Source organism: Phaethon aethereus (genome assembly GCF_964289735.1).
Source record: "Phaethon aethereus genome assembly, chromosome: 18".
NCBI classification, from domain to species: domain Eukaryota; kingdom Metazoa; phylum Chordata; class Aves; order Phaethontiformes; family Phaethontidae; genus Phaethon; species Phaethon aethereus.
The window spans coordinates 602226-626763 of NC_138594.1; the positions used below are offsets into that span (position 1 = coordinate 602226).

The 24538-nt window shown below is 40.4% G+C and overlaps 1 protein-coding gene across 1 annotated transcript in view; it reads left to right on the forward strand.

Moving 5' to 3' along the window:
• Window positions 1-1018: 1018 nt before the first annotated feature.
• GLP2R (glucagon like peptide 2 receptor) overlaps window positions 1019-24538 on the forward strand; it is a gene marked incomplete at its 3' end in the record, with an annotated part of 43294 nt that continues 19774 nt past the window's right edge. Inside the window, exons 1-7 of the mRNA XM_082008238.1 lie at window positions 1019-1496; window positions 9281-9374; window positions 17220-17324; window positions 19447-19568; window positions 20353-20459; window positions 20705-20861; window positions 21756-21915. Of these exons, the coding sequence (XP_081864364.1) occupies window positions 1392-1496; window positions 9281-9374; window positions 17220-17324; window positions 19447-19568; window positions 20353-20459; window positions 20705-20861; window positions 21756-21915 (850 nt within the window). The 5' untranslated portion in view covers window positions 1019-1391. The remainder of the gene's footprint in view (window positions 1497-9280; window positions 9375-17219; window positions 17325-19446; window positions 19569-20352; window positions 20460-20704; window positions 20862-21755; window positions 21916-24538) is intronic.

Sequence of the window (24538 nt, forward strand, 5' to 3'; positions counted from 1 at the left end):
GTGCTGCACCCTGGCCACCAGAGTTGTCCTCAGGTGTGGCAGGGAGGAATATGTATACTGACACATCCACTCAGGAGGCACAGTACTGCAGAGCAGCCAGTGCCCTTACTAGAGTGGGCTGGATGTGTTTCCACCCTGAAATATTTGTCCCCAGAGTACTTCCATACCCCATGTCCCATTACTCTTTTTTACCACATCTTATGTAAAGACGAGGCATGGGTACACATCATGCCCTTCCATCTGCTGGTTTCCTCCAGAAGAAAGTTTTGGCAGATGTATAGAGGGGGAGTGAGGTCACACTGCTGGCCAGATTGATGGTGTGTGATGCAGGGTGTGTCTGCCACACAGTTTGGGTTTAGCCTATGTCTGGCATTGAAAACTAGGCTACTGCTGGCCTCCACAGCCCTAGTGTTGCACCTCTGCCTGTTCTCCAGCTGAGCTGCTCAGGACACCTGTGAGTTCTGGAAAGGGCATGAGCCATCCTCTGGTATGAATAGCTGCAAGTTTCATTTCTCTTGGAAATGAAGGAGGCAACATCTGCTTGACTCTCCATATGGCCAACTCAAATCATGACAATCGTAATCTAGACTCTAAAATTATTATATTATAAATTGTTTTATTCCCCGAGCCTGTATAACACATAGATTTATTTATGTTTTCAGGCTTTTCTCTGCAACTAGAAAAGTCGCAAACAATTTTTTTGAAAATTAAAGTTGAAATTCATTGGTAGTTTCTCCAACCTCTCAGCTGAAGCTGTGAAAAAAATACAAAATGACACAAGACTTGTCGTGAAACTTTAACTGCTAGTAACATAATTTGCCATACATTTAGCTTCTCCTCAGTCCTGAACTGACTGGGCATATTTGACAAAATATTATCAGAAAGGATAAAAACAGCTATTACTGATCTGCTTCATAACAGCCAACTAGATTCAGCAAGCTTCCTACACAAAGTTTTTCTGTGTTCTAGGGCATCTTTTAATGGTTTCATGAGGTGTGTATAAATATATATATGTATTTATGGAGCTGGATTGCATTCTTGCAAAACCACTGGCAAAATTCCCATGGAGTTTCAAGGGAACAGGATCAGCCTTTTAATGTTTTAATAGTTTTCCGACTTCTTATTGGCTAAAGGACAAGCTACAGTAAGCAGACTTTCTGTGAAGTTTGGAGTAAATTCTCTCTGCCTTTAATCAGAAAAAACAAAACACAGTTGGAGTCTAGCAAGCCTAGACACTTTAGTAGACCTCCTTACTTACTTGTAAGAAGATTCATGAAACAGTTGCACTCATAAAAGAAGACATTTTACTTTTTTTTTTTCCACAGGATAGGGTGATATAATTGATCTATAGTTGAGTGAAATAGCAGCATATTGTGGCCAAATTTATTAGAATGGGCATGGTGACTCTTTTTGTTCTCTGTTCCAGCATGGGACTCTGGTCCAGAATATCTCCCGCACCTGCCAGCTCTGTCATGATATTGATTCTAGTGAAACAGGTAAGGTAATTCAATAATTAATAATGGACAGTATAAAAGTGAAATAAGTGACAGAATAAAAGTGAAATATTTTAACCTTCACAAACAGCATATTTGTTTCAGAAATAGTTCTGACATAACAGTTTATGTTTACTAAAAATTAGTAATGAGAAATTTTGACTGAGGAGCTGTAAAGTTTTATTAGAACTCACTCTGACTAGATCATTTATTAGAATTTTCTTCTATTAATGCTTGTTCATACAGTTAATAAATTGTGTTTACATCCATTTATACCATCTTTTCATACCAACATGGGTCAGTATTGAATTATATTTATTTTTCAATTTTCCTGCCAGATATTAATACTATTGCAAATCATGTTTATTTTCTACTGTTTTCCCACTGTTCTGAAAACAGCTTTACTTTGTTTCTAGCACAGTCTTTTAGCCTTTGGTACAATGGGGTGAGCACTGAATCTCACATTTGTGAAATATGTTGTTACTGGTTTCATTCTGCACCTCAGCTTCTGACAGAAGGCTAGTAAATCTGTATGCAATTTCTACTTTTATTTCTTGTAGAGATCTACTAAACTATTCACTTATTTTTCTAGATCTATAAAAAAATCTGAAAGCTTACTTCTTTTCTGTGTTGTCTCATAATGTGGAAGAGTTTTAGGTATTTAATGACAAATTATCTCAGTGTAATTCACTTCAAGGAAATTTTCATATATGTTTTTAATAATTATTATTTATTTATTAATATCAACCTTGATTTTTATAAATTTAAAAAAATTACTAAGATGTAGTAGATTTCAATTCATCTCAGTAAAATTCATATATAGATCTAGGGTACATTTCTATGAAATAAGTGTACATGAGAACAAGTGTAATTGACAGGCTTACTTTAAACTGAAGTAATAAGGTATTTCTAGCCACTTGTCTTCCATTTGGCTGGATTACTAAGGAAGTGGGTTTGCATGTGTACATGCTGTAGAGACCGTAATTGTGTTCCTAGCATTTTTATGAAGAAAAAGGTACCAGGAGAACATATTCTGTTTCTTTTTTTTTTTTAATAGAAAATATTATTAAAGCTTTTGTGTAATTCAAATCCAGAGCTTCTCTCATGTGAATGAATGTAGAACTGAAACAACTCTTAGGTTTGTGAGACACCTTAAATCTGTAGGCAAAACACTGGTTCCATCAATGTTAACAGAAAATCTCACAATTACGTCTGTGAGATCAAAACTTAGCAAAACTATAAATCACAGTGAATTACTTTGTCATACTGATTCCTATAACTTGTTTAAAGAAATATGTGTTATAATTCTTTATATTCTATTTAATAAGAAAAAAATTTAAAGAAATAACAATCATAAATCACTATATCTGTATTTTCTAACAAACACATATATAGAAATGAAAAACATCAATTTGAGTAAACCAGGATCATGTCTGAAAGAATAAAGAAATATTTAAGCTCTAGTTTATACCTAAATTGAAGTTTTTTTCTGTCCATAATAAAATTCTGTTTGAATAACAGAAACATTTCATTTCACCGTTAGCTTAGTATAAAAAAATAAAAGGGTGAAATCCTGATTATACAGTGGTCAGTTATGAAAAAAAAAATGTAAACCAGTCTGTTTGCAATCTTGGAGGTTTATCATTATAATCCACTCCCTAAGCAAGAGCTTCAGGAAATGTTTTCTGCTGCATCCAACATATTTTTAAACAGTCGTGTCACGTGCAGTTTGCAGGCTCTGAGCAAACCAGGTGGATTGAAAGACGCTTCCAGGGAAGTCTGATTAAATTTCAGTACAGGTGAACTTTGGTGCAAGCCAGGTGCCAAGGCTCACAGGCTGAGGTAGTTCATTTGCTACCAGTCAAACTTCAGATAGCCTGAAGTGAAGAAATGTCCAGTGTAGGGCAAAAGGTCGCGGACTTTCTGAGTTTCTGTCCTGGATGTTTAAGTTTAATTTCTTCTCAGTCAGAAGTCCTGTTTACATGTTAATGGCTGAATGTCAACTGAAACATAAAACAGATCAAAAGCCGTGCTGAACTGCATGTTGCCACTGCTTGAGATCACGGTAAATTTACCTGAAAGCTTGTATTTCTACCACTGAGCATGCATTGTATGCAAGTTTAGATAGCACTGAGTAGCCCAAAATTTAGATCATAATAAAACCTCACTGGGATCTGTAATCACAGACCCATGTCAGATATGGAAAGCAATTTGTCGTTTCTTCTCAGACCAACCCACAGGATTGCCCAGGCCTTCTCCCACACATGGCAAAAGCAGGAAAAGCCCCCATGATGTCAGCAGTGATTGCTGTGCTCCTCACATTGATACAGACTGCAGACTCTCCTCCTTCTTCTGAGAGAACCTGCAACCCTCTCTGAAAAATAATAGTGACAGGGATGTAAGATACAGAGGCAAGCCTGTCTCCGATTTTTTTGTTGAACATTTTTCACTTGGTTAAACAGGCATACGACATCAAGATGTCCCACTTCATTAATTTCCCCCTCCCTCTTAAGGCTGGTTCCTTATTCCCAGCCCACACAGTTTGCTTTCTCACCAGACAGTGAATAGCTCTGTAGTGCACTTAATGCAGAAGAGCCTTAACAGGATGTCCCACTGCAGAAACACTGAAGTCTTCCATCTGGTGAACCTGCACCAATTTCTTTCAAGCCAAGAGAGGAAAGAAAGCTATTTTCCTCATTCCAAGGTGCTGCCAATATTCTTCAGCCTTTCTGTATAAATATATCCTTATAGATTTTCCCCAGAGATAGTGGGGACCACTGCAGACTGAACAGTCACATATGAACAGCAAGTTTCCTTTTTTTAACTAGTTTTGGTAATCCCTGTGTAAGTAGTTGATGATCAGTTCACAAGTTGCTGTCATTCAAGTCATCGTGGTTTGCTGTTTAATATCTGTTTATCATTTCTTTGGTAAGATAAATCTATGGGGATTTCTCAGTCTTTTAGTTGAGTGATTAAGGCCGCTCCAGCACTTTCCTTACAACTTGCAAATTTGTTTCCATGTCTTTTGAGGTGTGTCCATCAGAATTACTCATACTATCCAAGCAGAGTTGCATCAGGGACAAATATTACTCATTAATACTGTCTTGTACTCCTTTTCAACATACTACCTTGTATGTACGACTCCAGAAATGTCAATAGTCTCCTGTATTGCAACATTGTCTACAGATGGCTCATGTCACTTTATTTCTACAGCTAAACATAAATTCTCCAAAAGTTCTGATATATATCCTCCAGCTGTGGCTTCTAGGAGTAAAATGTTGCATTAGGTCTATCACGGTACATGGTCTGCAGAGGGGTTCATATTCCTCTGTGATCTAAATGGCCCTTACTAACTGGTCATTGTCTGCTCCCCTGTTGATTTCCAATCATATGCACATTTTTTGATCAATAATTTAAATTATTTTATACATTCTTCTAATTATATGTCAAATTAACTTTTGAGGACAGATGGCAGCTCTTAATTTTTTGTCAGGGGCAGCTCTGATTTTATAGAGGCTTGATTTGTTTTTTTCATCAGAAAGTCTTATGGTAGAAAATGAAACATTTCACAGATATTTACATCAGGTATAGTGACCAGGTATTGGCTATCTGACTGCTTGCAGCTTTGCAGAAACTGACAGTTGCATAAGAAGGTGATGTGAAACTGTCATTTATGCCTAAACTGCTCCTCACTCTTGTTGAGTGAGCTTCTTCATGACTATATGTCAACCTCATCTCTAGGAATGGAACCAAACAGCCAGGTAGCCACTGTGAGGCTTTCCTTGTGTTTCCTTTGCTGTTTAATACATTTGTTTATTACAAACTGAAGTGTTACCCCTTAAATCAATCAGTCTTTTCTACAAATGAGTCATCTCCATGTCTTTGCCTCTTCAAATGAGGTTCACTGACCCAGGAGTGTCTGAAGAATCTCCCCTGGCTCCCAGCATTTCGAGGCCTACATGAGGGAAATATCAAGACGCTTTTTATTTTGGAAACATGCATTCCTTTCTCATGGCTGCTGTAAATATTCTCTCCTTATCTTCCAAGCCCATCTGAGGAAGAATAATTATAGTCTTTCTCCTCCCTGGAATTTTAAGTAGGGTGTCTGGAAATTAGCTGAGAGACTAAAAGCAGAGTATTGGGCAGTCAACATTTTACACAGCAAAAACATGCTGAAAGAATGGTCTCATATAACAGCTAGCTAATAGTGTCCACTGTTCTTGTTTTGAAAGTAAATAAATATAATTTTCTTTATTTTTCCAGTAAATGTAGGTTCAAAGAAAAAGATACAGGTAAAGTTCATTTCCCTGGTTATTTATCTTAGCCCTTGGCACATCACCAAGCTCAGACAAGCTCAGGACAACCACATACATGTGAAAGGCAGTTTCCAAAAAGAGTCTAGTCCAGACAAAAGGCAATTGGTTTTCTCTGGAGAGTTGAAAAGTGTCCTTTGGTATAAGAAGTGTTGCTTTTTAGAGAACTTGTATTTAGTCTGCACTGCAAAATTTGATCGTTACAATTGGTAACATTTTCAACCAGTAGTGAATTTTTCATTTTTGATGACTTATAGTGACAGTGTTCTTTGACTACTTGCTCACCTTTGGCCTCTCAAAGCCGTGGCTTCAGGAGCCCATCTGGCATATTACACAGAGACTGCTTAGGCTGATGTTCTTTTCCCTGGATAAATAATGATCATGCTGATACTGAACTGTAAGCAGTATCTAGCATTATCTTTTCTCTATTGCTTTGCTCTTAATGGGGCATTTCTTCAACAGCCCAAATCTAACACATCATGAAGCAATTTTGTATTTAACTCTTCTGTTTTTAGCCATTCCTTTCCTAAACAGTAATTATCAGCTATGGCCCTCTCAAAGGCCTCAGCAGTCAGAGTATCGTGTGATAAAGATGTGTCAGAAAGATGAATATTTACAGAGAACAAGTTAAAATATGAGAGTCCCTTCAGGACAATTGCAACTCTTATACTGACAAGGTGTATGTCACAGATGTCCACCACATCCTAAACACATCAGTCACTATATATAAAATCATTATTAAAATATGTCTATAGCTGGGAATTTTTTTTTTTTAACAGCAGAGCAGATTTTATATTAGGAGTAATTTCATCAGTGGAGACAAATTTAATTCTGTCCTCTGTGTTAGCAGCTGTTGATCTACATCCCTGATCTCATCCTTTCATGCTAACATCTAGGTCTCTCTCTTTTCTCCTTATCTGCTTCCCGGTGCCAAAGGGGCACTCAAGGTCAGCATGTCCAAGCAGGGCTCCTCAGCCTCTTCTTTCATTCCCTTTTCTAACACCACTGACAATTGCCTCAACATCTGTGTTTCTTCTGTGTGTTTCTGCAGCCACAGTGCCATTCATCTCTTATAAATGCAGCAGTCCTCTCCCATACAACCAGCCAGAATTTGTCCATCAGAGCAAGCGCCCATTTAGCCACCAACACACTTTTTTCTTCATTTGTGTTCTCAGCCTATCTTCACCTGGAAAAGAAGAGAGTGGGTTATAGGTCCAGTAGGACCCTGTGGATTGAGGGTGGATTGCTCTTGCTTTTAGGAGCAGCTAAACCAGTTTGAGGACAGAAGCTTCCAGAACACAGCACAGGGTGAGCAGGCAAAGAGAAAGAGCCGGGAGCCAGGAGTCCACAAGAAGAGCAGGCAGCTCTTTGTAATCATGGAATGGTTGATTTCCAGACACCAGAGGTGACTCTGCAGAATCTGCTGTCATTAAACTGACTAAATCCAAAGCTGAGCCTATCTTCAAGGCTCAACTAATAAAAAGGAGATTGTTCTTGAAGTGCTTTTATTTCTATTCTCTCTAAACAGACCACATCAATGCAATTATTCTAGATAATATTCTCACCAGAAATCTAGCTTTTCATAATTTGAAGGGATTCTTGATCTCCTCTGGCATCATCACTGTAGAATCATAGAATCATAGAATGGTTTGGATTGGAAGGGACCTTTAAAGGTCCTCTAGTTCTAACCGCCCTGCCATGGACAGGGACAGCTTCTATTACACCAGGTTGCTCAAAGTCCCATCCAACCCATCCTTGAACATTTCCAGGGACAGGGCATCCACGACTTCTCTGGGCAACCTGTTCCAGTGTCTCACCACCTTCATCGTGAAGAATTTTGTCATATATCTAATCTAAATCTACGCCCTTTCAGTTTAAAGCTATTACCCCCTGTCCTATTTTATGTCCCTATGCTCTTTTTTACAAAAAGTCCCTCTCCAGGTTTCTTGTAGGCCCCCTTCAGGTCCTGGAAAGCTCCAGTAAGCTCTCCCCAGAGCCTTCTCTTCTCCATGCTGAATAACCCCAACTGTCTCAGTCTGTCTTCATAGGAGAGGTGCAATTCCTCCAAAAAAAGGAGGAATACAATTTCTCTGTATTCCTCCCAGACTACCTGTCCTTGCTTCCACCCTCTGCAGGTTTCCTTTTTGTTTTTGAGTTTATTGATGAGCTCCTTGCTCATCCATGCAGGCCTCCAGGTGCTTTTGCCTGACTTCCTCTTTGCTGGGATGCATCACTCCTGAGCTTAGAGGAGGTGATGCTCGAATATGAACCAGTTTGCTTGGGTCCCTCTTCCCTCCAGGGCTTTATCCCATGATATTCTACCAAGCAGATCCCTGAAGAGGCCGAAGTCTGCTCTCCTGAAGTCCAGGGTGGGGAGCTCGCCCTCCTCACTGCCCTAAGGATCTTGAACTCCACCATTTCCATTCCACTGTAGCCAAGGCTGCCCTTGAGCTTCAGGAATAGAAAGGCCTAAGCAAAACCAGCTTTGAATATATTTAAAACAAAAAAAAAAAAAGAAGAAGAAAATAAATGTACCTACAGAAGCTCAGGACATAAAACTTCATTTGTGTGAGATGTTTTCTATAGAGAAAATTTTGTCATGGATAAAAATAATGTTCTGTTTCACTATGTGAGAAATATTGAAGGCAAAGATTCTTCTCCCTTATGGACACAAGAGGACAGCAAAACTGTGTCCTGTCCAATCAAAAAGGGCGACATATTTGGTGCAGATGGGCAAGTAAAACTAAGATTTACAATTGTGCTTTCTCAAAAGAGATGAGGAAAAGAAAGATGTCTATGGCATAGCTGCAGCTGTTGGAGAAAGAAGTTGTCTTTGAAGTGCTGGGCAGGAGTACAGAATGCATTGGAGAAAAGGTGTCAGTAGCTAAACAGTATGGCTTATTCAGTACTCTTTTATTCAATTTTTTACTGTACTACTCAATGAGGTGGGCTTAATTATCTTTAAGATACTCTAAAAATAAACAGTCCTCCAAATTATCATCAGATTCCTAAATTAATCTAGCAGAAACATAAATACATGAGAAGTATTAGCTGACCTTGGCATAAATTGACTGTAAAAAGCCTGCAAAGACTGTAAAATTTGTGAAGATAAGCTCCCATTTTCTACAGTGGAGGAATGAAATGTCAATGTTTTTGATGCACAGGTCCTAGCAATTAAATATCTGTGTGTTTTTTTTAAACGGGACTTTATACAAATTGAATAGATTTCTGTGGTGATATAGCACCATGTCAATACATACCTTGCTCAGGCAAAGACAACAACTGAAGAAATTTCACTCATAGTTTCCTGGAGAAGGAAAGGGTCTGTCTTTACCTCCCTGCTCACCTGTAATTCCTCCATTCTCCTCTCCTCTCTCCTATCCTCTTAAATTTCTTAAAATGGAAAGAAACTTACCTGTAAAAAACCTCAAGGTTCTAACAGATTTTCCTCATGTTCAGTGTTTTCACTCACAGGCCAAAGGATCTGTGCTGGAAAAAACCACTACTGGATGGAACAAATATAAACAAGAATGCTTGAAAATGCTGCAGGAATCAACTGTAAATACCGGTAAGGAAACAAACAGCACAATAAAGCGATGTGTTAAGTAACATTGATGAATACACAGATATTCTTTTAGTTGCTTTGTGTCTGATTATAAATTCTGTATGTAGAACAATCAGCTGTAATGAGACATGCAAACATGCAATCATGAAGTTAATGGTTCTCTTTGTCCAGAAACATATTAGGTTCCTATATGTAAAACCAGATCATATACAGAAAGGAACCATTGAACAGCTGGTGCTGAGCTACCATGATAGTGTGGCACTGAGTGCCTGGTCAAGAGGTAGCTGCTACCCATTGTTGGTAAGAACCACATCCTTTGGATGAAGGAAACCAGTTTTCACTTCCCTTTTCAGCCTGAAGGAAGCCAAAGCCATATTCCTGGAAATTATGCTAAACACAGGATAACAGACCAGGGGAAAGAAGATGTCTCCCATTTCTATACCTTAGAAACTGAGCCATGGCAGACAAGAATCCAAAACACATGAGGCAAGACAGAGTCTGTTTTCTGCCTAGTCAAGTCAGCTGGTGAGCTTCTCTCTTATAGGACTGCTTATGCGTTTTGTGATACACTCATTAGGTTAATAACCTAAGATACAGAGACCAGGTTGCCCCATGTTCACCTGTAACCATTAGCTTAGAGTCTCTTATTTATTCTCCTGCCTCCATGGCTTTTGGATTCTTGGCTGAAGAGCAGCGTAGCTTCAGAGAACAGTGTCTTCTCCTTAAAAGTGGCAGAGGGAGGAACACCACATCTCCTACCGCTGGTTGAATGCTTGAAGTTTTATGCTGCTTGGCAAAAGGGTAGTTTATAATCTGTGATTATTTCAGTCTAAAAATTATAAACTCTGCTCAGCTAGATATCTGTCTTCAAGAAAGGATGACACAGGCTTGGTTTGAGTGGTTGGAGAATTTAAAGAAGTAGCTGGGAGAGAGGTGACTGCAGCTACTAAGGAAAGATTGAGTGAAACTGTGCTCTATGTTTTGTACTCACTGGCTACAGGCAGGTCTCTGCTCCTGTGTGCAAGTGATACATTCATGGTCATCTTGCTTGGTGGCTACCTCACGCCATCAACTGCACAGGAAGACTCCAGGATGATATTATGAGCTCTGACTCACTTCGCTAGTGGCAGAAAGCTGCATTTATGACATTGTAGTGTGCAACTTTGTCAGCCAGAAAATATGGTCTTATAAGGTCAATGTGTTTATTTTTCATCATTCAAAATGAGTTTAGAAGTTGGAAATCAATCTATCTAAAGCATTGGCCTGGGAATTTAAAACAGCAGGGGAAAAAAAAGAGTTTTTCAAGCCTAAATTATGTAATATTTTATGTTTTAAACGTTCTTAAACTTTTCCCAAAATATTGAAATCTCTAACTTTCACAGGCCTTTGAAAATCAAAAGGGAAGGTATACCCTGTGAGTGAAAGAAATATTTTTAGTGATCACATTCAATACCAGGCTCTCTTCTTTCAACTGAATTAGGAGTTGCTAAAAACGAACAGTTCTGCTTGGGCATGACAGCTTGCTAAAGAAATGAATCCTCATGTTCTTCAGCCTCCACTACTGACCTGCTCCAAAGCAGCTGCAGCTCCTGGTATTTGCAACAGCATGAGCTACTTGCCTTAGTTTACTCTGTGAAGATGTAACAGCTGGGAAAACAAAACATAACCCCATTCTCATTTCTGACCTCTATCTCTGTCAAGATCTTGGTTCAGCTTTCATAGTGTACATGGGGCAGGAAATGCCCACTCATTCCTGAGCTTTTGGGTGTGGTTCAAAGCAATAAAGCAGCATACTAGCTATGCAAAGGCAGTCAAATACCCATCAAGGACTACCAGAACTTTTCTAGGGCATGCAGAGATGAAGTCAGGAGCTAAGGGTCATCTAAAACTGAAGTTGTCCAAAGATGTCAAGAATAACATCATATGTGAGCAGACACACAAAGACATAGACTCATTACTAAACAGGGCAGGGAAACTAATCACTAATAAAGGAAGACCCAGGAAACTACAGGCCCATTAGTCTTAATTCAATCCCTGGGAAAGTAATGGAACAAGTCCTCCTAGAAACTGTTACTAACCAAATGAAGCAGGAGATTGGGAAAAGCCAGCATGGATTTACCAAAAGCAAATCATGCCTGACTAACCTGATCACCCTCTACAACAAGGTAACATCTGCTGTCGACGTGGGGAGAGCAGTGGATGTTCTTTACCTGGACTTCATCAAAGCATTCAACACTGCTTCCCACAGCCTTCTCCTGGACAAGCTGGAAAGGTACAGATTGGATAGAGGGTTTTGAGATGGGTAACAGACTGGCTAACAGGTCATACTCAGTGGTGAGAAATGGTTTTGACTCAGGTTAGCAGCCTGTCACAACTGGGGTCCCCCAGGGATCACTACTGGGCCCCATGATGTTCAACATCTTCATAAATGATCTGGGCACAACAACATTGAAAGCACCCTCACCAAGTTTGCTGATGACACCAAACTGGGTGGTGAGGTGGACACGTCAGAAGGCAGAGCCATCTTAGAGAGAGACCTGGACAGGCTAGAAGAGTGGGCTAGCAAGAACTGTAAGGCATTTAACAAAGGCATAACCAAAGAGCTCAGTATAGGCTAGGATCTGTGTGGCTGGGGAGCAGCCTTGCTGAAAGGAATCTGGGGGTCCTGGTGGACAAGCTGAACATAAGTCAGCAATGCACCACTGCCTCAGCAAAAGCAAATCCGATTCTGGGCTACATCTGCAGGGGCATTACTAGCAGAGGTAAAGTGATCATCCCACTCCACTCAGTGTTTGTCAGGCCTCATGTGGAGCACTGTGTCCAGTTCTGGTTCCCACAATTCAAGAAAGATGCAGACAGAATGAAGAGGGTCCAAAGGAGGGCCATGGAGATGACTGAAGGGCTGGAGAACCTGCCCTATGAGGAAAGACTGAAGGAGTTAGGTCTTTTCACCCTGGAGAACAGAAGGTACAGCAAGGACCTCATCAAAGTAAAGGGCAGCTACAAAGAGGATGAAAGTCTCTCTCTTCACAAAGAGCCACATGGAGAGGTCAAGGGGCAAAGAGTACAATTTGTACCAGGAGAGGTTTCTCCTTGATAAAAGAAACACATTTTTTACAGTGAGAACAATCATTCACTGCAACAATCTCCACAGGGGTGTGGTGGAGTTCCCATCACTGGGGATTTTCAAGGCCTGATTGAACAGGGTGCTAAATAATCCCATCTAGGGTCCTTTTCCAAAGAAATATTGGACCAGATGGTCTTTCAAGGACCCTTCCAACCTGCACTGTTCTATGATTCTATGGTATTTCAGGAAAGCATGCTAACCAGTGGGCCACTAGTGGCGCTGAAGGAGATAGCCCAACCCCTGTTCAAGTTGACCCACTATGTATCCAGGAGTCACAGCTGCTTCCAACCCCCCTGCAATGAGCAGAGACATCTTCAACTAGAGCAGGTTGCTCAGAGCCTCATCCAACCTGACCTTGAATCTTCCCAGGGATGGGGCAACTACCACCTGTCTGGGCAACTTGCGACAATGTTTCACCACCCACATCATCAAAAATTTCTTCCTTATATCTACTCTAAATCTACCCTCCTATTTTAAAACCATTACCCCTTGTCCCATCGCTACAGGCCCTGCTAAAATGTTTGTCCCCATCTTTCTTATAGGCCTCTTTTAAGTACTGGCAGGCTGCAATAAGGTCTCCCCAGAGCCTTCTCTTCTCCAGGCCAAACAACCCCAACTCTCTCAGCGTGTCCTCATAGGAGAGATGTTCCATCCCTTGGAACATTTTTGTGGTTCTCCTCTGGACTCCAACAGGTCCATGTCTTTCCTGTGCTGAGGGCTCCAGAGCTGGATGCAGTACTCCAGATGGAGTCTCACCAGAGCAGAGTAGAGGGGCAGAATCTCCTCCCTTGCCCTGTTGGCCACACTTCTTTGGATGCAGCCCAGGACACAGTTGGCCTTCTGGGCTGTGAGTGCACATTGCCGGTTCATATACAACTTTTCATCCACCAGTACCCCCAAGTCCTTCTCACCAGGGCTGCTCTCAATCCCTTCATCCCCCAGCCTGTACTGCAGGCTGTACTACTACTGTAGCCTGTACTACAACCCCCTGATACCCGGCGTTGCCCCGACCCAGGGGCAGGTCCCTGCACTTGGCCTTGTTGAACCTCATGAGATTCACATGGGCCCATCCCTCGAGCTTGTCCAGGTCCATCTGGATGGCATCCTGTGTCTCAGGTGTGTCAACTGCACCACTCAGCTTGGTGTCATCTGCAAACTTGCTGAGGCTGCACTCGATCCCACTGTCTATGTCATTGATGAAGATATTAAAGAGTACTGGTCCCAATATATGAACATCTGAGGGACACCACTTGTCACCAATCTCCATTTGGACATTGAGCCCTTGCCCACTACCCTCTGGATGCGACCATCCAACCAATTCCTCATCCACCCAACAGTCCACCCACCAAACCCATCTCTCTGCAATTTAGAGAGAAGGATGTTGTGGGGGACTCTGTCAAAGGCCTTCGAGAACTCCAGATAGACATCGGTAGCTCTTCCCTTGTCTATTAATGTGGTGACTCCACCATAGAAGGCCACTAGGTTGGTCAGGCAGGACTTGCCCTTGGTGAAGTCATGCTGACTGTCTAGAATCACCTCACTGTCCTCCATGGGCCTTAGCACCGCTTCTAGGAGGCTTTGTTCCATGATCTTCCCAGGCACAGAGGATGTTACCATGTAGGAGAGTCACTGTACCAAAAGCACATGCAGGAAGAGTCAGGGTGTCACTCAGTTGAAGCTCTCAGTTATCTAGTTCTTCCTTGTCCACTTCATCATGCTGGACTTTTAGACTTTTATGTGATTATAAAATAATACTTGCTGCTAGATGCCTATGATCTAACTATATGTTTTCCTTCTATGTTGTAGAAATCTTTATTTGACTTCAAGGTTTCAAAGGTGAATGACCCGATGTCAAAATATTACTAATGAAGATACACAGTAGAAAAGTTAGGCAGACTTTCTCAGAAAGAAAGATGTATTCTCTTTGTTGAGTAAAAGAACTTGGCTGGATGGCCGAGCCCAGAGAGTTGTGGTGAATGGCGTTAAATCTGGTTTGCGGCCGGTTACAAGCGGTGTTCCCCAGGGCTCAGTTTTGGGGCGGGTCTTGTTTAATAACTTTATTGATGATCTGGATGAGGGGATTGAGTGCTCCCTCAGTAAGTTTGCAGATGACACCAAGTTGGGTGGGAGTGTTGTAGGAAGGCTCTGCAGAGGGATCTGGACAGGCTGGATCGATGGGCCAAGGTCAACTGTATGAGGTTTAACAAGGCCAAGTGCCAGGTCCTGCACTTGGGTCACAACAACCCCATGCAACGCTACAGGCTTGGGGAGGAGTAGCTGGAGAGCTGCCTGGTGGAAAAGGACCTGGGGGTGCTGGTTGACAATGGGCTGAATGTGAGCCAGCAGCATGCCCAGGTGGCCAAGAAGGCCAACAGCATCCTGGCCTGTATCAGTATTAGTGTGGCCATCAGGAGTAGGGAAGTGATTGTGCCCCTGTACTCGGCACTGGTGAGGCCACACCTTGAATCCTGTGTCCATTTTTGGGCCCCTCACTACAAGAAGGACATTGAGGTGCTGAAGCGTGTCCAGAGAAGGGCAACGAAGCTGGTGAAGGGTCTGGAGAACGAGTCTTACAAGGAGCAGCTGAGGGAACTGGGGTTGTTCAGTCTGGAGAAGAGGAGGCTGAGGGGAGACCTTATCATTCTCTACAACTACCTGAAAGGGCGTTGTGGTGAGGTGGGTGTTGGTCTCTTCTCCCAAGGAACCAGCGATAGGACAAGAGGAAATGGCCTCAAGTTGCACCAGGGGAGGTTTAGATTGGATACTAGGAAAAATTTCTTTACTGAGAGAGTGGTCAAACCAGTGGAACAGGCTGCCCAGGGAGGTGGTGGAGTCACTGTCACTGGAGGTGTTCAAAAAAATGTGTGGACATCGCACTTCAGGACACGGTTTATTGGGCATGGGCATTTAATGAGCATCCCTCCCCTCCCCTCCCCTCCTCTCCCCTCCCCTCCCCTCCCCTCCCCTCCCCTCCCCTCCCCTCCCCTCCCCTCCCCTCCTCTCCCCTCCTCTCCTCTCCTCTCCTCTCCTCTCCTCTCCTCTCCTCTCCCCTCCTCTCCTCTCCTCTCCTCTCCTCTCCTCTCCTCTCCTCTCCTCTCCTCTCCTCTCCTCTCCTCTCCTCTCCTCTCCTCTCCTCTCCTCTCCTCTCCTCTCCTCTCCTCTCCTCTCCTCTCCTCTCCTCTCCTCTCTTCTCTCTTGTCTTTTTCTGCTTATATTTGCTGTGGGAAATAAGGAAGGAGAAAACACAGAAAGGTCAGATAAAGAAGCTGCCAGAAATTACATGCAATTACTATGCAACTACACGTCATAGAGGCAAGAAGACAGAGTAATGAGGATCGCAGAGAGGACAAAAGTTTTTCTGGAAAGCAAAGGAAGCAAAGCACATATCAGCCCAGCCAGTACATCTGCAAAGTAGCTTACAACTAAATCTGACAAGAAAGAAAGAGAAAGAGTAGTGAGAGAAACTAGAGATCAATGACTTGTGCTGAAAACCTGGTGTACAGAAACTCTTAGTGTGATGCAAAAGAAGAATGTATTGTGGTGGGAAGGCAGAGAATGCTGGCTTTTGGTGGCAATTAGAACTAAGCCAGATGACCCTGGAGTTCAAAAGCAGTGACACAGGGCAAGATATTAGAGGGCAGTAGTTTGTAGCAGGTGATCAGAAGTGCAGGGACTCAGAACTCCAGTTTTCATGAAATGGAGAAAAAAACGTTTTTCACCTGGCAGCCTACCCAATCCACACTTGAACAAATCTTGATCAGATTTCAGAGAAAGGAACAATAAAAATGCAGCTATAAATGTTAATATCTACACAGGTCATAAGGCAGATGGGGCCACAGATATTCAGCCTCAAAGGTACAAGGGAATTACTAAGAATGCACCTGCTGTGCTCTGTATTTTAGCAGAAGCACCCCAAAAAGATACTGGTGAGATAGCACACAGCAATCTTAGTTGTTCCCTGTATTCTTCTTCCCACACGAGTTTTTCAAAGTATTGCTAAGTATTACAGAAAATCAGGATATACTCTCCTATCTTTGAATGAGCAAAAGCATTAAAGTTAAGAGAGGAGAACTTCATCTTATCCTAGAAGAAAAACAGAAATTAACCGTGAGACTAGTGCAACCATTAATGCATTTTATCTTATATTACTGTAACCCGATTGCACCATTTTAGTTCTGCATTATCAAACATTGTATCTTAACCTTAAGTCCTGTGAGTGATGTGATACCTGTGAAGCTTAAAACTGAGTTAGTCTGAGATATTATCAGCTCCCTAACCTCTATTGCCCAAAGACTAAGAGGAGTCACTATCTGAGAAGGTGGCAGTGGCCTGAACTAAGAACCAGTGTCACATGGGTCATGAAAGGTGTAATATCTTCCATTTACTAGCAAAAATCTGCAGCATGTACCAAAAACTGAGTGAGAGTACACTGTAATATGTCTGTTACATTTGGACAACAGAGGTCTCAGGATTATTTTGAGCAACACCCTTATCTCATAATGAAGCATGTAAAACCTGCTGCTCTTGTGTAGATCCAGGGAAGAAGGGTAGCAGCCATATCTGCACTGTGCACTGAGCATTGCACAAAGTTTATCATCTGGTACAATTTGTAAGTACTCTGGAGTAGCTCGCAGGTTACCTGGAACAGTATACACTGGTTTTCATGATTGTCAATTATCTGAACAACTTTTTGTAAAACTTCTATTTGCTTCTCTCCCCAGGAATACATTGTAATGGGACATTTGATCAATTTGTTTGCTGGCCTTACTCACGCCCAGGAAATGTCTCTGTTCCTTGTCCTTCATATTTGCCATGGTTGGAAAACGGTAATGTTAAAGTGGTAACTTCTCTTTGAGTTTATGCTGGGAACCCAGCTAAAGGACAGACGGTCCTGGTCGCTCTTGTCCCAGTGTCCTTTGAAGTGGCCGAGGGCTTTCTTGTCACATCTCTTTTCACCTCTTTTCTGAACTGAGGCACAAAATTGTTGTCGATGTTTAATTATTTACTCTTTTTCTCCAACTGTGCTTGTTACAGCTCCATATTGTCTGCTAGAAAGAAACATTTCCAAGACCACGTAATCATACTGCCAGGCCTTTATTGGCAGTAACAGATTTGGGGTTCAGTTTCTAAAGTTCAGATTCTGGGGTCCCCACTGACCCCAGACATGAAGCTATCTCCCAGAAAACTGGAATAGCCAAATAAAGCCGCAGTCCAAGCAGTCATCCCTCCAGTAGGACATATGCACCACCAGCAAGTGGTGTGGTGAAAAAACAAGCTTTCCAAGCAGCATTTTCCTGGAGGGAGTGGAGCAGGGAAGCTCTCAGGAAGGGAAAAAGAATAACATCTGCAGGAGCAAAATCACCTAAAAGCAAACAACATTCCCTTTGTCCTAAAGAAATTAAAGGACATTCCTACCACTGCAGCCCAGCATTTCTGAATCCTGCTACACCACCTTTCTTAACTACATGTGGCTTTCTTGGCTGCATTTCTAATACCACTTGGAAGGACCAACTGTGTCTGAGTCCTTCAGTTTATGGGAGACTGCTACAGGCTGCCTATCCTAGCTTTCTCCAGCACACCCCACACATGGTTTGTTCTGTAACATCATACTTTTTCCTTTTTTTGTGCTGCTAAGCAGAAACAAATCCAGGTTCTATCCAGTCCCCCAAACAACTGTTTCTGCCAACCATTTAGAACAAATTCAGATCTTCATAATGAACATAAAAGCATTTTCCTTTCCTCCATGTAATGGAGACTCTTTTTTTCTCTGTTACTGTCAAAATTTCTACAAAAGCAAGGTATAAGACATTGCACCAGGTTATGAAGATTTTAATGTTGTTCACAGTGCAGAACACAGTGGGGCTCATCTGGCATTCTCATCCATGCCACAGCACCTTAGGAGAAAAGGCATTTAGAGGCAGCCCAGCTGTCTGTTTGTCCTAGATATTTTGCAGGACTGGGATTAGGGTTGCTTGTGGTCCCCATTTCCATTGCTGGTCCCACTTCCAAGGCATAGCTGTGTCTGTTCCGGGAAACGATGGACTTGGACCAGAAATGCTTGAAAGCTTGAAGTAAATTTATTGTGTTTTGTCATCATTTCCAAGCCTGAGCACTGAAAAATTAGGGTAGTCTAGAAATAAGATTTCTGATCATATTTCATAGATGCCTTCAGATTTTTTTCAGTGTCTAGTCTCCACACAGCTAGAAGCTTTGCTGTACCATCACAGCAAACTATGTTCCCAAAGCAGTTCTCTCAGTTCCACTTATCCTGAACAAAATAAAATATTCTGGTTGTTGCTGCAACCCTTAAATACTTTCTAATTAAAAAATGAATAAAAAATCTCAGGTCTGAGTAGAAATAAATGGAAGGCAGCTGTTGAGGACAACATCAAACAAACATCAACCAGGGTCCCCATACCATTCTTCTGATGTTATGGGCAAATTCTTAATTAGTGTAAACTAGGACAATGCAGCGAAAGCCAAGAAAGCTTCACCGGTTCACACCAGCTGCTATTCAGGCCCCAAAGTGTGTAAATAAAACACCAGCCACAGGTGTTTCAGAGAAAGATCATTCCCTAATCAAACCATACTCTTCCTCCTACAATTTTGACTGCACAGGTTGGGCAATGTGCTGCCTATACTTGATGGAACTTATGAGGAAACAGGAAAAAAGTGACATGTAAGCTTTTCTTTTGTATGTAGTAACTATGTATGTTTTGTAAATACCAGGTACATTTTGGGAATTTATTTCTGCTAGATTACATTCCTACTTTGTCTTATGTAAATATGAAAAATATATTGTCAAAGACAAAAGAAAAGTGTTTTTATTCCTTTTTTTGAGTAGGGCTGGTGTCTATTACTGTGGTGTAAGGGAAAAATCTTTAAAACATGTATGAAAAATGAAAACTTTATTTTGACCTTTCAGACCAAACCTCTGTTTACTTTCAGGAAGTGTAGGAAATGTATACAGAGTCTGCTTGGATGAAGGGACTTGGCAAACGAAGGAAAACTCCACAGACATTTGGCGTGATAGTTCAGAATGTTCTGAGAAAAATAATTTAAAAAAAAATGTAAGTATGTTTTATATTATGGCTTAATACTTTAATCTTCTTAATCCCTTCTGGAGTAACTGAAAAAACATTCCACTGAATACCTGTAAAAGATGTTCAGATTTCATTTAGATTACCAAATGGAAACCTGTTATTTTATTCAGAAGAAGCAGAGAAGAAAAGATTAAGGAGGGGGATTCCTGCTTTCGATGCCACAAATTATTTTCTGTTCGGAGTCCAGTGTTCACATGTGCTGAATTTCTCCTAATAAAATTGAAAAAGACTGTAACTGAACGAGTAAATTACTTAAATTCAAAGCATCCCATCATCTGCCTCAAATCGCTGTAGTCTGCCAAGGCCAGACAACCTCATTCCCTGCCATTTCCTGAGCTTTTTAGCATTTAATGAGCCATTAACTGGTCCTTTCAAATTTAGCTAGTCACAGACCGGAGGATTCATCGTAATCTAAATGCCATCCTTCCCGATCTGATACAGCATGGAGCTGGGGGAATGGCTCTCCCGGGGTGAATAAAGAGCAAACTAGATACCCTCACCTCGACAGTGCTCAGCTCTTTGTACGAGATAAAATGAAAACAATTACTCATCAGCTCTGGTTTGTGAGGCTGGGGATCACGCTCTGTATCTTCAAAGTCTTGGTTTCATGAGGCAGTGCAGGGAGCAGGCATCAGAAACCTCCCCTGGCTACCTTGCAACCCAAAGAAGGTGGACTCAAAAGTTTCTGAGCTGTGTTTGTGCTCTGCCCACCTGCCTGCATGTAAAACACGTTTTTCTTCTTTGTGCCTAGGAAGAAGAACATAAATTGCTTACCACATTACAGCTGTTGTATACTATAGGATATTATTTTTCTCTCATCTCACTTATATTAGCTCTCCTTATACTTTCTTCACTCAGGTTAGTACAAATTTACATACATTTTAAAAGTACAGACCCCAGTATACACTTTTTTCTTTTCATATAACTGAATTTATTGCTTGGCTTCCAATGTAAATAACTTGTATTTTATTTTCCTCATAAGCATAAAAACAAAAACAATTCATAAGCAAAATCTGTTGATGGCAACAATATGCATTGTACTTTTTTATTTCTGCAAATTAAATATATTCCAGAGGATTCATACATTATTTTTGCTCCCACAGAAAACTTCACTGCACAAGAAACTACATCCATATGAATTTATTTGCATCTTTTATCTTGCGTGCTATGGCAATTCTTATAAAAGACACTGTATACCACAATATTTACTCCAAAAAACCAAATGATGAAACTGGATGGATATTATACCTCAGTCCTGAGGTAACTTGTTAGTTCATTGCTAATAGTAAATATATGCTGCTAGTGGCCGTAATGGTTACAGTTTTGGAAGTTTGACATCTGGCAGCAAGTTTTGAGTTGTTTGTTAGTTGAGCTTTGAATGGTGAAATTTTGCTGATAAAGCTTGGGGTAATAAAAAAAAATCTGATTTGATAAATTGTAATAGATTCATTTTTATGTTATATTTAGAAACATACAATTAAGCAAAACAACTTACACCTGCTATTTTTAGGAAGAAACCTACACATCTGTTTGGCACTTACGTAACACTATAGTTCTTCGCTCTTGGCATGCCTAGCACAATGCAATGCACACGAATTTTGCTTTTAAGATGATGTTATCAAACAATGTATTTGCTGTGAAAGAACTCTAAGAAAGAAAAAAATAGTTTAAAGACTTTTCTATATTAGGAAAACGTGCTAATTTTCTTACACTTGTTTAGATAATGGAATAACAACATCTCTCATTTGTGATCACTGTGGGTAAGTTACATTGTATGAATATAGTTTGCCCATGTCAATGAGCAAATTTACCTGCAAGATGTTAGTGGTAACTATTATTTTAATAGCTCATCAGTAAAAATTCTGATATTAAGATCATGACAAAGAATACATATCCCAGCCTACACTGTCACTGTCTTTTCCTACTTGTCAGCTCCACTCAAACTCTCTGACAATGAAGGAACCTTTAAACTGTTGCATTCCTCTCCAGCCACTCCCAAGCAGCAAGGAGAGTCTTGTGAGATATGTGACTGAACCACAGTTATATCACAACTATGTGCTAATTTTAAAACGGTTGCTAAAGTAACAAGAGAAAATCAGGATTTGTCAGAGCTTTTCTATATTAACACTGATTCTCGGTCTCTCATTTCTACAGATTATAATTGTTTGCAGGACTGCCCAGTTTTTCATGCATTACTTTGTTGGGGCAAATAATTTTTGGCTATTAGTAGAAGGAATTTATCTGCACACATTATTGATAACTGTTGTACTCTCTGAAAGACGACTGCTACAGACATATATTGTGATAGGATGGGGTAAGTACATAACAATTTCCAAGTTCTTGATTCTGTGGTACTTCTTTGAGTCAATGGTGGGTACTTTATAATGAAGAAAGAAAAAATCTGAACTCTTCTTTATTTGTTTGTTTTGAAGTCAACAATTGTCAATAAAGGTATAGCAGCAGTGATACATTCCTTGCAGTTCAGCTTGACCTGCAGATACAGGTGTCATCCCGAAGAGTGGGATCTTTACCCGGTATGCAAGGCCAATATTCACACAGGGTCGAAGTATTCCCTTTATTGCAGGTTTGCGCAAACCTGGAAGCTAGGTGGTACCCCACAAAGCTAGCTTAGGTCAGTACAAAAACTACAGCATGTTTATATTGTTACATGATTAGCAAAACAATAAAAAACCTGCCCAAGTTTACATTCATTAATTAGTGATTACTATATCACTTGCTATTGGTTACGTGTACTTAAATTAACATGCATGCTTCTAGAAAGTGTATGGGGGTAATTGCATAGCTCTTCAGTTGAGTCTGTGGTCATGATTTCCCCCTGCCACCTTTTCCTTTACCCTAGTTATTACAAAATTTCACTGACTTGCTGCTGGTAGCATTCTCCTATTCTTGTTATTTTCCTCGTGGCAAGATATTTCTTTTATCAGTCCCTGAAGTCCCCTTTTTGGTTCCTCCTCTGGAGACTGGTGATTAGTAAGGCATGCAAGTTTACACAATCTTGCTAAATTCACACAATACAGCTACTCAGCTTAATGGTTAACGTTTATTTTTAGCTTACCACAGGAAAAGTGTGTGAATCACTTCATAAGAAAACACTAGCTTAATGGACAGAGCAAGAATAAATTTGACCATATTTGGCTGCATTTTCTGTCATCACTGAATATTTTGGTACTACCAGCAATTTCAGTTTCTTCCTTTGTAATAGAGCACTTCTTACATAGCAAAGATGTCTAAACATTAGCAATTTTCTTCTGTATGTTCACTTTCCTAGCTCACCTTAAAGTTCTAAAATGTGCGTTAAGTTAGAGGACAATCTGAAATGCTGCATGATTCAGGTCTTATGTTTCAGGCATTTTTCATGGAATAAAGAAAATGTAAAGTTAGGTACAAACACTTGAACAGTTTTGCGTAAATTATGTCATGTAATCTGACAATTACATTTGTTGCTTACTCAAAGAGCGTAATTTTGTATCTTGCCTGGACAAAGGAGAAAATCAAGGTTTCCCAATTCCCAATAATAATCTAAAAAAAACCCTAAAGGAGATATGATCTTAAATAGGTGTTTAGACTAAAACATAAATAACTGAAGCAAATGGTAGCTAAGACTAAAATTATAATAATTACAGCTGGAATGTTACAGCATTTACATGGTTGAAGGAAATTTTTGGTTATTGTTATTAAGGCTGTGGTAAACTCCCTGTCAGTTAGATAAGTGATTCATGTCATTCAGTTTTAGTTGTCTAAAACTTGTGTTAGGCTCTTTCCGTAACAATCGCAGGGAATAAAGACAGTTCACTTCTCTTTGATGTTTACCTCGCCTCTTGAATTTTGAAATGTGAATTGGATAGCATCTAAAAAATAGCCTACCAGACGATTTCCTAGAATTTAATTCAGATAAGACCATTGTTCATGCTTTTCTAATATGACTGTATTAATTTATTTACAAAGAACCATTGCTGTAGAAAAATGCCAATGCTTAAAGCAAGATCCGAAACAGGACTTCAGCATCTAAAATACCACATATGGGGAAACCTGAGGAAAAAAGTTTCAAAAGCATGGTATAAAACCCTGTTGAAGTACACAAGATAACTTAATTTAGAGCAAAACTATTTGGTCTGAAAGAATAAAGAACCATTAAAGAACCCAGAAACTTTATTTGCTGTTTAGAATTATCTCAGAAGATTGTTCTTGTCCCAAAACAAGTCTAGTTTCTCAGGGTAAAGGATCATAGTAAAACAGAAGATAAAATACATTCCTATACCCTTCTCTGCACAGTCAGTGAGGGGTCCCAAGTATTCCAGATGAACTTCCTTAGATTTACAGGGAAATAAAGCAGTTAATATTAAAAAAATTAAAACTTTCCTGATTATCTAACTATGAAGTCAAGCTCCATATGATTAAAACGAAATTCTTAATTTTTTCATCCTCATGCCATCTCCCAACCTCAGTCACTCCTCTGCTTCCCCAGTATGATTTATGTTGTGTTCTTTGAGTGCTCTGACTGATGTTTTCAGTCATATCAGACTTCCTGTGGGTTATTAGAATCAAGTAGTACTTAAATCTTTAGTTTAGTCTACCTGATGGAGGAGCGGATTCATTTTATCTAACACAGTTAAATTTAGGTAACAAATATGGAGACTCTCTCTAGAACCAAAGGAAGACGACAAGTACCTTTGAAGAGTGAATTATTTCAATGTTTAAGGGAAATGGGGTATTACCCTAATCCTTTCATGTCTCTCTAGATATAGTCACATTGGAACTTGTCTTATTTCCTACAGCATCCTTTTCTCTGGCCTTTCCTGTATTCTTCCACTGTGCTGTTGTGAATGTTATTTTTCAGGCTTGCAGTTTTGAACATGTTATCCCATTTGAAGCATCCCTCCTTTTCCTCTTTTGCTTCTTCTTCATCAGACATTAAC